General features: G+C 44.5%; 2 protein-coding genes across 3 annotated transcripts in view; both read right to left on the reverse strand.

The window, feature by feature from the left end:
• The window catches only part of rnf13 (ring finger protein 13), an 86,920-nt gene that overhangs the window by 32,770 nt on the left and 38,943 nt on the right, over nt 1–15,207 (reverse strand). The gene's annotated exons all lie outside the window — the stretch shown is intronic.
• The window catches only part of LOC308086371 (bifunctional polynucleotide phosphatase/kinase-like), a gene marked incomplete at its 5' end in the record, with an annotated part of 6,232 nt that continues 1,850 nt past the window's right edge, over nt 10,826–15,207 (reverse strand). Inside the window, one exon of the mRNA XM_080429892.1 lies at nt 10,826–12,508. Coding sequence (XP_080286018.1) covers nt 10,841–12,508 — 1,668 coding nt within the window. The 3' untranslated portion in view covers nt 10,826–10,840. The remainder of the gene's footprint in view (nt 12,509–15,207) is intronic.

Consider the following 15,207-nt stretch of genomic DNA (forward strand, 5'->3'; position numbering starts at 1 on the left):
CGTAGGATCCAGCACTGAGGCAGTCAACCTCACTTAACACATTCAAACCGGGAACACATACAAATGTCTTCTAAATCCTAACTGGTTTCTGAAAAACGTATGTTTCTAGAAACAAACATTTTCATGTCAAGGTCCACCCAAAATGATATGTATTTGGCCGCAGACCCTGCCTCATCTCAAAATATTTTGTTCCAGGGACCCCCCCAGAAGCAAATGCTTGAAACAATATATAATTCAAAGATTTGCAAACATTTTCACAATTTTTCAAAAATAGCAGATCTACAAGCTCGTAGCGCGGCACTTGGTGCCGCACTATGAGCTTGTAGATCTGCTATTTTTAAATGACAATCTAAAATGACACATGCGTTCCCCACCAAAAGAAAACAAGAAACAAACTCAAACATATCCGCACATCTTCAGTGTCTGATGATGAAGTCATGTTCACAGCCAAGCCTACTGGAGCAGATACTTGTCTCTGAGCATCAGGGAGGGAACCAGAGTTAAATATGTGACGTTATCCCCTGGACGACGACAGACAGCACCTACTGGGAGTTCCTGCGAGGTCTGCTCTGAAGCCAGAAGAGATTAGATAATGTTTAACTACATAATGAAGGCACACGGGGTCTCTGTTAAACAATGACACTCGCCGTGCCTCAAGCACGATTTATACTTGGACATACTGTACAGTGAGATGTACATTAAGTATGACCACTTCAAATCTCTCTTCAATCTTAACTCTCTCACTGCCAGACCCCGAGTTATCCCGAGTTTTCGGGTTATACCCTCAGTGCCAGAACGAGAAATCCCGAGTTTTTAAAAAAAAAATCTTTTTTTTTTTTTTTTGAAAAAAAGTGTTCAGAACCCAAGATATCATTATCTGAAGATTTGCAGCTCCATCCACTCTTTGTTTAACCTATAACTGAAAAAGGCTGTATCTCGCTTCCTAAGCACTTTTTTTTTTCTTTGAAAAAAAAAAAAAAAATATGGCAAAGTTCGCAACAATTTTTTTTTTTTATTGGCAGTGAGAGAGTTAAAATAACAAATAACGAAAATAGCTGATCTACAAGCTTGTAGATCAGCTATTTTCTCTGCGTAGCAACATGCTTCCGTAGAAGACAAGCTGGTTTCTATGGAATCCAAATGATTGAAATCAGTCGCACACATTTTGGAATTACTTCCAGGCTCGTTTTTCACTAAGCTACTTCACCGGTTCACTTATCAGTGGTTCTTTTTCTAAACGTTTTTGGTTGAAAGTTGAGGTGCTGACGGGTGTTTTTTTTCCCTCCAGTTCCCCCGACACGTGGCGTTGTGAGCTTGTAGATCGGCTATTTTCAGCAGTTGAGGTCCCGGGAAAACATAACATTTTTGTTTTGGGTCTCAAGCTAAAAAGTTTGGGAACCACTGCTATAAGGAATGTCACAGGAATGTTTCCATTGTTTCTTGACATGAAGAGCAGAGGTGGAAGAAGAGTGAACTCAGTCACCTCGTGTGACTACCACACAACTGGGATGTTCAAATCCAGCTGGTAGCCATGTAGCATATCGTTGCTAACGGGAAGAAACCTTGTATCTCCATATTTGAACTTTTTATGATTTCCCCCCATAAATGTAGTACATAGTAGTAAATGTAGTGCAGTCACGCAAAAGAAGCAAAAATAGCCGGTTTACAAGCTCAAAACGTGTTGGGCTGCGACGCGTTGTGAGCTTGTTGTACTGGTCTCGCCAGCGATAGGTTACCCAGTGAGTTAAACACTCAGTTCAATAATTCAAGTAGAAGCCAGGACTTGTTTTTGAAGCTTTACTGAACCAAAGTGTGAAACTGAAACAAAGCATAAACAATACAATGTTTCAGAATAAAGTATAAATGATCAATTTGCATAGGACAAAGAGGTAAGTATTATGCATACAGCAGGTGATTAGCAGGTGGGTACTAAATGTACTGTAATGTGTGCTCTTTGCACCAATGAGGTAGGTATATACTGTACATAACAGAAGTAACCATAAACAGGTCAGCATAAAATAAAAGGTATGCATTCTCAACACAGCATACTGTAATAACATTCAGTAGTTCTCTTTTCACAGGCTCACAATCAATAAAGTTGAGTATTGTATGAGGTAAGTAGGCTACAATGAATGAATGAATTGACACAGCTATCAATGTTAGCATATTCACAGTAGCATCATAGACAATAATAATACAACATTCTGCTATAGTTTACAAATAAGGTGCTCTAATCAACAATATAAGTCTCATAAACAAGTATACTCACAGACATTGCGTATTAATAAGCATGTAAAGAGGATGGAGACAGATTCACAATTCACACTGACACATTTAGTTAGAGGCACATTGCAGCCATGGATTCTCTTCCTGGTCTGACAACAACATCCTGTCTAGACAGGAAATTAAGTCAGTACTGATTTTAACATGTAACTGCCAGCAGGGGGCTCCAAAACAACAGTCTATTCGGTCCAGAACACTCCCCGTCTGGGGTATTTTAATGAGCCCAAATAAACTTTACTTTAATATCACTAGCGTTTTCAGAAGACAAAAGGACCACTTAGGTGACGGGTTGAGAGAACACTTTTAAGGCATCCACCTTTCTCATTATTCTGTCTTGGATCTGGTTGGCCTGGTTGTCCTTCATCAGGACTACGTCCTCTTCCTTGGGATTAGGCCTGTTTTCTTGCCATTTGTGGCACTGAAGCGTGCTCAGGTACTTCCGACACCTGATCCAAAATGTCTCTAGATTCTGAACACGTCTAAATTCCTCTTTGAAGATTTCTACTTTCCCAGTTTCTCCAAGAGGAGGAGGAGGAAGAGAGGCGCTGGTTTTCTGGATCAACACAGCTGGAGTCGGGATAGGAGGTGTTTCTGAGTCCTTTGAGGCTTCTGTGGTATTAACTGTGATCAGCGGACATATCTCTGAGTCAGTAAGAGGGTTGACAAGGTCAAAGGTCTCTTTAGGTTCTGTAACGTGAAGGGAAGGATACTGGAGGAAAGCTGGTTCGGGCAGCCAAGTTGTGCTGCTAAGGCAGGCTGCAGTGACTGACCTAGGCCTTTGGTCTGCTGGTTTGTGTTCTGTGGGAATGTCCATTAACTGAGGTTTGTGGTCGCTGGCTGACCGATGGAAGACTGACTGTCCCAAGCTCTCGCCAGTGTCTGTCACTGAGCGATGTGTGGAGAGGTCAGTGCTGAGGGGAAGGCCGGTGATCTTCTCTTTCACTTGGACTTTGCTGGTGCGTGGCTGAAGGTAAGGGGCATGGCCATTTTCTAGGATAGAAGTCTTGAAGGTGTTTACTTGAGCTGGTCTGTGTGCAGTCTGTGCACCTCCAATATATACATCACCAACGATGACCCACCCCAAGTCGAGCCTTTGGGCAAATGGGGCGTTGTGTGGGCCATTGATCTGCTCCCGTGCTTTATGCACTTGCAGTATATCTCTTCCCAACAGCAGAATAATGTCGGCCTTTGGATCGAGGGGAGGGATCTCCCCGGCGATGTGTTTAAGGTGGCTCTGGTGAAGAGCTGCATTTGAGGTGGGAATCTCAGAGCGGTTGTTTGGAACCTGGTTGCATTCCAGAAGTGTTGGAAGTGGGAGACTAATCTTCTTGTCCACTGACTCGATCATGAAACCGCAGGTCCTTCTGCCTGCTGTCTGCTTGAGCCCTGCACACGTCTTCAGTGTGTATGGTTGTGGATTTCCTTTGATATTAAAGAGTTCGAAGAATTTCGATGTAGCCAGGGACCGATTGCTTTGGTCGTCTAGTATGGCGTACATCCGTTTCGATTCCTCACGATGTCCTCTGGGAAATACGTTGACAAGGCATATCTTTGAGCATGCTCTTTCACTCACTCCGTCTTCACACACCTCAGTGCACTTAGAAGTAACTTCGTAATTGTCAGATTCGTCAGGCTCCCCGCCGTGCTCTGAAGCGTGAGAATCTGACCGTGGCCTCCAAGGAGCTGGGCCTGGATGGAATGCTGAAATGTGGTGGTTGCTCTCACATTCCTTACATTGTATTTCTGTTTTACACTCCTTCGCAAGGTGACTTGTGGATGAGCAGCACCGGAAACATATATAATGCTCTTTCAGGAACAGTTTGCGGTCTTCATAGCTCTTCTCTCTGAAGGCTCTGCATGTCTTTAGTGGATGAGGCATGTCACGGTGGATAGGGCATTGCTTGGTGAGATCTATATTTCTTTTTTGAACCTCCTTTTTGTCTGTGGGTGAAACTTGGGTGTTGTGGACTGCTACAGGTGTGCGATCATAATTGTCTGAATGGTCTCTCTTTGCAGGGGTTGACTGGAAGGAGATGGTATTAAAGCTGGGGTCTGTTCTTGCTCTAGCCTCAGTGCGGATGAAGTCCACAAACACACTGAAAGGTGGGAAATGAACTTTGTGTTGAAGCTTATACTTTGACCCAACTGACATCCACTTTTCCTGGATCCCGTGGGGAAGCTTCTCTACGATTGGGCTGACTCCTCTGGAGTTATCTAGGTAGGAAAGGCCAGGTAGGTTGCCATCTAGCTTTGCGGCTTCCACCTCCATCAACAGATCCCCTAGCTCTCTGAGTTTCTGTGGGTCTTTGTATGCCACCTTCGGAAAGTTGTCCAGTTTGGCGAAGAGGGCATGTTCAATGGCCTCGGGTGAGCCATAGGTTTCTTCCAACCTTTCCCATGTCATATTTAAGCCTCTAGATGGGTATCTGATATTAACAGCCTTCATCCTGCGTGCATGCTCGGATGATTGTTTGCCAAGCCACTTGATGAGAATGTCGAGCTCTTCTCCTGGTGAGAGGTCTAGGCCAGCAATGGCACTTAGGAAGGATGATTTCCAGGCCCAATAGTTCTCTGGCTTATCATCAAAGGCAGTTAGCCCTGTCGTTACCATCTGGCAGCGAGCCATGTATTTGGCTAGGTCAAATGTGGTGATTTGGCCACCTTGGTTATGAGTTTCAATAGGGTTGCGGTGGGGTTGGTAGACAGCAGACTGTTGCTGGCTGCGTTCTTGCTGACCGTCCCCATGCTGCTGCTGCAGCTGCCGACTATGTTGACCGGCATCGGGTACGTAGAGTTGTTGGTCGCCCATGCTCGGTTCCACATCGATGTGCCTGGAGCTCACATATTCACTTCGGTGGATGTTGTGACTTGTGTTGGGGAAGGCAGTTTGCATCTGCACATGTTCACTTGGGAGAACGTTGTGACTTGGAGTGGGGAATGCAGATTGTACATGCACATGTGCACTTGGGAAAGCATTGTGACTTGTAGTGGGCAATGCAAATTTCACTGGACTAGTGTCTTGAGGCCGGTAGAAAATTGTGCTTTTTTCATCCAGGGATGATCTGGCTGGTTGGTGAATGGATTTGACACTGGCTTGATCATTCACATAGTCTGCTGTGCGCTGAAGTTGTTGTTGGAGAGGAACGGGTATTGAAGTACTTTTCGGCAACTCAAGATCTGGTTCCATTAGGCCTGCTTCCATTATTTCTGCCTCAGCTAGAGCAGCATTCATTTCTTTTTCTTGTTGCATAGCTTCTAAGGTGGCCTGGAGACGAGCAGCTTGAACCTTTAACTCTATTTCTTTATTTGCGTAAGCAGCTCTGGCTTGAGCTGCTTGTGCTTTGGCTCTTGCTCGGACGACAGCTATGCTGGCCCTGGAGACTGAAGATTTGTAAGATCCGCATGACAATTTAGATGATGTGGAATGATTATCATCATGCTGTAATGCATCTTCCTGCTTGCTTGTAGCCATGATGATGTGGGATGTAGAAGTGAAGACTTAGCTTGACTTGTAAGGTTGAGACTGCAGTGGAGGTGTGCTGTGCTGGCTGACAGCTTGTTGAGTGGGGAATCCTTCCACGCTCTCCTTTCTTCACAGCCTATCCTGTTGCTGTCTTTTCACTGTACTGGTCTCGCCAGCGATAGGTTACCCAGTGAGTTAAACACTCAGTTCAATAATTCAAGTAGAAGCCAGGACTTGTTTTTGAAGCTTTACTGAACCAAAGTGTGAAACTGAAACAAAGCATAAACAATACAATGTTTCAGAATAAAGTATAAATGATCAATTTGCATAGGACAAAGAGGTAAGTATTATGCATACAGCAGGTGATTAGCAGGTGGGTACTAAATGTACTGTAATGTGTGCTCTTTGCACCAATGAGGTAGGTATATACTGTACATAACAGAAGTAACCATAAACAGGTCAGCATAAAATAAAAGGTATGCATTCTCAACACAGCATACTGTAATAACATTCAGTAGTTCTCTTTTCACAGGCTCACAATCAATAAAGTTGAGTATTGTATGAGGTAAGTAGACTACAATGAATGAATGAATTGACACAGCTATCAATGTTAGCATATTCACAGTAGCATCATAGACAATAATAATACAACATTCTGCTATAGTTTACAAATAAGGTGCTCTAATCAACAATATAAGTCTCATAAACAAGTATACTCACAGACATTGCGTATTAATAAGCATGTAAAGAGGATGGAGACAGATTCACAATTCACACTGACACATTTAGTTAGAGGCACATTGCAGCCATGGATTCTCTTCCTGGTCTGACAACAACATCCTGTCTAGACAGGAAATTAAGTCAGTACTGATTTTAACATGTAACTGCCAGCAGGGGGCTCCAAAACAACAGTCTATTCGGTCCAGAACACTTGTACTTCAGCTATTTTTGCTTTTGAAAATAATAAAATAAGTGGTTAAATTAAAGTGGTTAAATGTATGTGTGTGTGTGTGTGTGTGAGTGTGAGTGTGAGTGTGAGTGTGAGTGTGAGTGTGTGTGTGTGTGTGTGTGTGTGTGTTATAAATATTGAACTTTTTTAAAAATTAACAGCTTGTGACTAAATAATATAATGACTACATTGGATCCATTGGAACACAAACTAACCGTTTTGGACATACAAGTGACAGTGACAATATTAAACTATCTCTCTCTCTCGTTATCTCTCCACTGCACAGGTGCTATTGATGCCTGTGTGAGTGAGTGACACAATAAAACACTCTTGAATCTTGCAGAACCGCCTTGAAACAAAATCCTTCCTTGTGTAGTCCACTTGTCAGACAAGAAGAGTTATTTCTAGACACAGTTATAGAATGCAAGTATGGAAGGTATACAGTTATACAGGTATATAGTTAATATGAACACTCAACTAGAAAATACACCAATTTTTTGTTTCCAAAAGAGCCTTTTAAGTAAAGTGGGTCATGAACTCTCCTCCAGTTGTAGTACTGTACTGAGTGGTGTAAAGTGAATGACACAGTTGCATTAACTGAGTCCAGTGCCCACGGTAAAAGCAGCAGGTTTACTAGCAGGGCAGGAAGTTTGGGATGTTTTCAACACTCCCGTGTTGTATTTTTAATGTGTCTCTACTGTGTGTCTTTCCTCCTGGCTCCCAGGCTGTGGAATGACCTCTTCCCTTCTCGTGAGTCATTCTCTAGAGCCACATAAATCAAGTTACCATATGGATCCAGTGGCAGCAGGTTTTCTGGACCGTCGGTCAGAGTGTAAAACTGACAATGTTCAGAGTTTTCCAGTTGAGTCAGCTCAGCTGTTTAAATGTCAAAACCTCCACCAAGGCCCCGCCAACGCAACGCAACGCACACAGACACACACAACCTTCATCAAACTTGTTGAGGTGGTATAAATTAGCCACCCCCCCTTCAACAACAATGCATCATAGCACAATGATAACACATCTCATCTGTCATGTGCTCTTCGTGCCAGGGCCGCCTCACATCAACCATTAAGCACTTGAAGCGCCATGTTTTTGCACCCCCCCCTCCAGTAAGCACTGCAGACTCACTCCCTATTTTCTGGTGAGGCATCTTGATGTACAAATACATCCCCTGGACATGATGCTAGTATGCTGCAGGGGACTTAACCCCAAAAACAACCCTCGAGGCTGAGTGCCAAGCAGGGAGGCATTGGATACCATCTTTTACAGTTTTCGGTATGACTCTGTCAGGGATTGAACCCCGACCTCCTAGTCTCAGAGCGGTTGTCTAACCACAGGGCCAGTGAGCTGGTATACACATTTTCAGTTTGCTTGTCCAGAAATGCTAAGAATGTTATTTAGATAGCATGTTGTTTAGACAGATGCTAGGTTTGATGTTAACCTGCTATTCTAGTTGCTTGTGCCAGTTTGACCACTTTCAACCTGGTGTCCCTGTTATAGGCATGTAATGTTTTGTCAAATGTAATGCTAAATAAAACTAAGTTTAATTAATTAAAGAAATAGCAGATGTACAAGCTCAAAATGTTCTGCATACTGTGAACATGTCTAGACTGAGTGAAATGGACACTGAGGGGGTTTTACTGTGTGTACTAATGTAGCGCCCCGGGATTCCAACTGGGGTTGGGATCCAGAACCGGAGGAACCGGATCCAACACTGAGGAACCGGATTTATCACACTGTCAGAGATGGTATGTGGACTTACTTTACGTCTGCTATACAATTACAATACTAGCGGTTCTCAAACGTTCTAATTTCAAGGACCACCATAACTCTGAGAGTGTACAAATGGAACCAGATGGACACAGAAAGGGTCCATTTGGTTCCTTTTGTACAGGCAGAGGCTCTGAGCCACTACTGCTACACTAGTATGTACTATATGACACAGCACACAGTGTGTTTGTTCTGGGAGGACACAGAGTCACTGCAGGCTTGTTAAAAAGAACATGATAAACTCATGAAATGATGTACATGAAGAGATATGAGTGTTATCATTTACTGTAACACACACACACACACACACACACACACAGCTAGTAGGATGCCCAATGCTCGCGGTGATGAAAGACCACTGATAGCATCAGCAATTACTGCCGCATCACAACCGTTTTGTGTGTGTGTGTGTGTGTGCATGTGCGTGCACACACACTGCAGCATCACCACTGTGTACATGAACGTGTATGTGTGTGTGCATGTGAATGTGTATGTGTGCGTGTGTGCGTGTGTGCGCGCGCATGTATCTGTGCGTGTGTGTGTGTGTGTGTGTGTGTGTGTGTGTGTGTGTGTGTGTGTGTGTGTGTGTGTGTGTGTGTATGTATGCATGTGTGTGCCAGCTCTGCAGATCTTCAAAGCGCGCTGCAGCAACATGTCTTGTTGACAAGTCTTCTCCTCCTCCTCTAGTCCCCATTACTGTCCTCCTCCATCCATACCTTCATCCTCCTCCCATTTCCATCGTCCCTTCTTTCAAAAAGAATAAAGTCTGCACACTGGGTCATGCTCCAAAGCTTAAAAATGTATTGGTTCCTTTTTACACCATCATTGGACGTGACGTTTCAAACCTTACCACCTGATGAAGAGCCGACAGGCTCGAAACGTCATGTCCAATGATGGTGTACAGGAACCAACATTTTTAAGCTTTGGAGCATGACCCAGTGTGCAAACTTTATTCTTTTTGGATTCTGACCTTAGCCCAGCACCTGGATGTGCATGCCTTATTACATTTTTTTCCTTCTTCTTTCCCATTCCCCCTCTTTTCTCCTCTCCTTCCTCCCATTTTCCGCCTGTTCCCTAGGGTTGGGATTTGAACCATTCCGGTTCGTAGTGGTCCGATTCCCTTTAACAATTCCTATACATAAAAACATAATAGAGCACCTAAGTCTGACCTAGGGTTAGTGGGAGTGTCGTCAGGAATTCGGTACTGATAATATATTAAAATTGGGAGGACCGGCAAACAGACCTCTGACTTCACGCTGATGTCACCATGTATCAGCCATAAGCATATAAGGATTCCCAATGCCGCTACGCACAAATATGGAATGTGTCGTCTAACCTCAATGTGTGGTCATGGCATCAGCAAACAAATCAATCAGCTCCACATATGGGCACAAAGGGGGGCATGCCCATTGATGGATCTGTTTTATCCATAGTTTTCAATCAGTAAAGTTGCTTTGGTTAACGCTTTGTGATTAAAATGTCAAATGATCTGTTGAATGTCCTGATGACCCATCTGTATGACATCAGTATGTACTGTAAATACTTGCCACTAATACAATTATTAGCCGTCGTCCTTTCACTCAGATAGACTATGATACCAAAGGAACAACTGTTATTTGGAACAAAAGTTGTACACAAGGACACACAAAGATGAACAACAACTTATTATTATGACACACTGATGCCTGAACCATCTGATAAATCTCCATCCGACGTGACAGGGCTTAACCTATGTCCGTAAGTTTATCTGTGTATATAAACTGTTGTATGTGATTGTACCAGCAGAGAGATATTTTGCTGTACGGTGCCTCGTGTATTGATTGTGTTTCAAAGGCTTTATTATAGACATATACACACATTTTAGACCATCTTGTTTTGCTTAAACCGTTTCCTGGATGCTTTATACCAGTGATTTTCAACCTGTGGGGGTCCCTGCGTGATTTTTTGGTGGGTCCCCAGATGACAGTGAAGTGACAATTTAAGGACTTTTAATACTGAAATGCAATGAAAAAAGACCATTACTGCATCAAAAGTAATAAGTAAACTATACTATAAAAACTGGTCAATAAATGGCCAAATTCTCAAATAATATTAGAAAGAGGCAAACTACGATCTACAAGCCCACAACGCCCCGCAACGTGAGGCGTTGTGAGCTTGTAGATTGGCCACCCTCACAATATTCTGTGGAACCGAGTCAAACTAAATGTAACCGTTTTATTTCTGGCAGTCAAAGAGTTAAGGGTCCATTTGGTTTCATTTGAAAACACTCAAGAGTTACAGGTCTGTAAGGGTCCATTCTGAACCCCCTGGGGGAGCCTCCGGAACCCTATGCCGAGAACCAGTGTGTATGTACTAAGGCGCCGGCCGTCCAATCAGCCTTCGGAGAACTGACGGAACAGAGCCTCTGATTGGCTGTCTTTGAAGCGAGGGACGAAGTGGATGCGGAGGATCTCCGAGAAGCCCTCCGATAGGTCAGGAGCGACGAAGTGTTTCTTGTAGATGTGGAATATCATGTCGTTCACTTTGACATGTTTGGTGTCTGAAGGCGTCATCTCACGGAACCTGTTGTTGTGTTTGGCCTGCTCCACAGAGGCAGAGAAGTAGAAACAGCGACAGGAAACTCCTGCTGCCTTCACCACGTCCACGTATCGTTTGCGAGATTCCACGTCCGGGTTGGTGTTGTCCACGGCAACGCTGCGGCCCTCCTTCAAAGCGCGCTCACATGCTGACACGCAACTCTGCCACGAACCAAGCGTGTCCCTGTTAACATAGGCGTAGCCCTTTGGAATGACGTGGCTGTGGAAGAACGTGGATTTACCAGAAGCAGGGAAGCCCACAGCCACGATGACCTCAGTGTGTGTGGTGGTGAGGGGGGAGGAGGGGGGGTCGTACAGGCTGTCTGTGGAGTCCAGCTTCCTCGGGTCAAATTCAGGCATGCTGTAAGGGGCGCTCTTCCAGCCCAGGAAGTACTCCTCTGGCGTGTGGAACTCTAGTCCAATGTTCAGAGCAAACAGTCGGTCACTGCAGGAGAAGTCCTTCTTCTTCTTACCTGGAGCCCAGTTGACAGGTCTGCCTGCTGCGTCTCCCACATAGAAACTCTGTTTGTTATCAACAGACACTCCACCGTTAGCCTTCTCACACAGGTGATCCCACATCCCTGTCACTGGTTTCCTGCAGATACCTGGACCAGCTGCGACAAACACCTGTACAGGTAGTTGTAGTGTGTTGAGGATGTCCTCTACTTTGGACTTGAAGACTTCTGGTCTCAGTTTACCTCTAGCGATCCCCATCTGGTTGGTGAAAAACACAACCTTGTATCCCTTCTTCAACAAGCTGGCCAGCCTGGGCTGAATCTCTGGAAACAGAATCTTCCAGTCATCTGGTGCAGTGGGAAATACTTTTCCAGACTTGGTGGTGATGATGCAACCATCAATGTCAAAGCTAGCAATCTTGTCACTGCCCTTGACTCCAGCTGCAGTGTAGAGCATCAGGGCTCCTATCTGCTGCCAGCTGCTCTTGGTGCAGGCTGATGAAGATGAAGAAGATGATGACCGCTGGGCACTGCCACTGCTGACCGCCATGGCCTGCTCTGCCATCTCCTGCAAGTGTCTCAGCTTCTCCTCGGCCAGTCTCTCCTCCTCCACCTTCATCTCCTCATCAGACTCCTTCTGGTGTCTCCTCTGGCGTTTCACCTCCCCCTCCCTCCCCTCTGGGCTCAGTGATCTCTTGGACGACTTCCTGGGAGAAGCCGAGAAGATATCCTTGATGTTGCGCTTGGACCCCACACTGGACGGAGGGTCTTTGTCCTTGGACCCCACACTGGACGGAGGGTCTTTGTCCTTGGACCCCACACTGGATGGAGGAGGATCTTTGTCCCTGCCGTTCCTGCCTTCCTTGGTCTCGTCTCTGGCTTTCAGGGACTCGTCGTTCTCTGTGGAGGCCGTTCCGTTGGAGCTGAGCGCGTAGTGCAGGGTGAACGGGTGCTGCTGGTTGACCAGGTACAGGCTCCCTCCGTGGAATGTATTATTATTAATGTATTTCTGTTGACACGACACAACGCTCTGCTGCTAAGGCTGGTGCTCTACGGACCGCAGTTGTTGTCTACAATGTCAACGTTTTAACTTGGGAAACAGCCTGTGTCTGTTTGATTCCATCTCATCCTTTTTACACTGGGTTTTCAGCTATTTAACTAGAAATAGTTTTAATCAACAGCAGTGTTTTCATTCCCTAATCAGCTCTATTACCCATATATGGGCATATACAGTACTGATGACATCAGGGATCTCCACAAGGACTGACAGATACAGAGATCTCCATATATGGGCATATCATATACGGTGCGACGTAGGTGTGAGGGCCACCTTTAGCATTATACATAATTTAGGCCTTCATTATAATTTTTTATTAACACATATCAATCATACACAGTACTGCATACATTATTATTGTAGTGGTTCTTAAAGTGAGGTCCAGGGACCCTCTGGTTCACTTGGGGGTTTCTAAATGGACCCTTACAGGTATATAACTGTGTACAATGCTTGGTTTCATTTGTACACTCTTACACACAAGAGTGTTGGTGGTCCTTGAAATTAAAACGTTTGAGAACCACTGACAGTGTGATCAAAACCGGTTCCGGAAACAGTTCCAAATGTGATGTAACCAATTCCGTTTTCTCAATGTACTCTTCAATTCCGGATCCCAACCCTAATTCTCTCTCTCTACCTCTCTCCTTCATCCTCCATCAGTCTCGCTGTTCTCCTCCTCTCCAGACAGGATCACAACACAACAGCAATACAATATTCATATCATGCAGATTCTTTTATTTGTTCCCATTAGTCTGACTGTGTAAATGTCATGTTTTCCTCAGAGGCTGTTGTGTCTGCGTCTGAGAGCAGACAGCGATTACAACCCCACTGGTTCATCACATTCCACTAAAACACTTCAGCATCCCTATTTTGGCCACGTCGTTGGAGGGTGTTTCTTAAAAAATAAATTAAAATAATAACAGATCTAATGGCTCAAAACACATCCCGATGCGACACGTTGTGTGCTTGTAGATCGGCCAGTTTAAAAAAAAAAACATTTGTGCAAATCTGTGAATATATATATATATTTTAAGGCAAACATTTTTAACTCAAATCTTTGCTTCTGGGGGTCCCTGGAACAAAATATTTTGAGATGTGGGTCCACGGCCAAATACATAACATTTTGGGGGTCCTTGACATGAAAAAGTTTGAGCACCACTGATATAGCAACAATAGTTTTTCAGAAAACTGTTAGGATTTAGAAGACATTTGTAGAATCGGCCTCAGGTCTAATGGGTTAAACTGTTAAACTGTCTGGCTCTGGCCTTTTGGTTGTTTCTAAAGCCTTGTGTTCTAACGACAGGTGACCTTGCAGGCAGGCAGGCCTTTTGCAGGCTGTGACGTCTGCATCTTTAGAAATCCTGCCCGTACACAACATACTGCATGGTTTATGTACTCTGTCTTATTCCTGCTCTGAGTTTGGATTCTCCTTTTTCATCCTCTCCTCTGCTCCCTTTTCCTCTTGACTGATCCTGTCTTCCACTCTCCGGTTTGGATGCATTGTGACTTTTCTCTCCTCCTATTAAAAGTCGCAATCCGAGGCACTTTGAGCTTGTAGATCAGCTATTTTCACAATATTTATCTGTGGAACTGAGTCAAACTAAATGAAATGCCTCAACTCCTACTATTCCATGTGCTTGTCAGGGTGGGAGGTCCCCAGTTCAAATATGATTAATTTGGGGGGTCCCCAGTTCAAATATGATTATTTTGGGGGGGTCGTGGACTGAAAAGGTTGAGAACCACTGCTCTATCCCTCCTTCATGCGCTCTCTCCCCCCTTTCTTTTCCACTCCACTTTCTCCATCTCACTTTCTTCCCCTTTCCTTCAGCCCCACCCCCAACAACACTTTCTTTTCTTTCCACTCTCTCTCTCTGGCTCGGCCTCCAGTGTCAGTGTGTCAGTGGAATGCTGCTGGCTGTAGAGAGGGGCTGGGTTTCAGGGTTCAGACTGCGATTAGATAAGGCCCCTATTGAAAGTGCAGGGAGGGGCCCCTGTTCACTGATAACACGCCACACAGCTGCAATGTGCACTGCTGCACTGGGTCTGGGTGGGTGTCTGGCGCATATCGTCTCTGTCGGGGTGAAAACCTCATATGTCCAAAAATGTTACTTTTCAGGATTTAATTAAAAAAAAAGTTACAGTAGGAGATCTGCTACTTTTGATGCTTTTGTGTGACGCTGTAGTATGATCAAGTAGGGCGTTAATTTAAAACACAAAAAGTTATAATATGGAAATAAGAGGTTTCTCGCGGACAGCAACGATGTGTGTGTGAGTGTGTCTAGTGTATGTGTGTGTAACATCACATATGCAGTTAATTTGTGTTAGAGAAACAACCGAGAGTGTGATGAAAGAGAGGCCACCTGCAGTCATATGGGCTGTGCACGTGGCAGTGACATGGCTCTGGTTGTATATGTATTGCTGTATATCCATGTTTGAAGTTTCCGCTTGAGTCCCGTCAGGCTGTTAAAATGGCCACTTCAGAGGACATGTTTTCTCTCCAGAGAGGAAATGCGTACTTGATATGGAGTCAGGGACAGATGCACTGACTGCTGGGTCAGACGTGGAGGTCAAAGTTTTGTTTTTCGTTTTTTTCTCTTTCCTTTTTCCATTTAGTTGTTGCCAATTCCCTATCAGTGTTGCCAGATTTTGCTAGA

Source organism: Gymnoscopelus braueri, assembly GCF_963280865.1.
Source record: "Gymnoscopelus braueri genome assembly, chromosome: 6".
NCBI classification, from domain to species: domain Eukaryota; kingdom Metazoa; phylum Chordata; class Actinopteri; order Myctophiformes; family Myctophidae; genus Gymnoscopelus; species Gymnoscopelus braueri.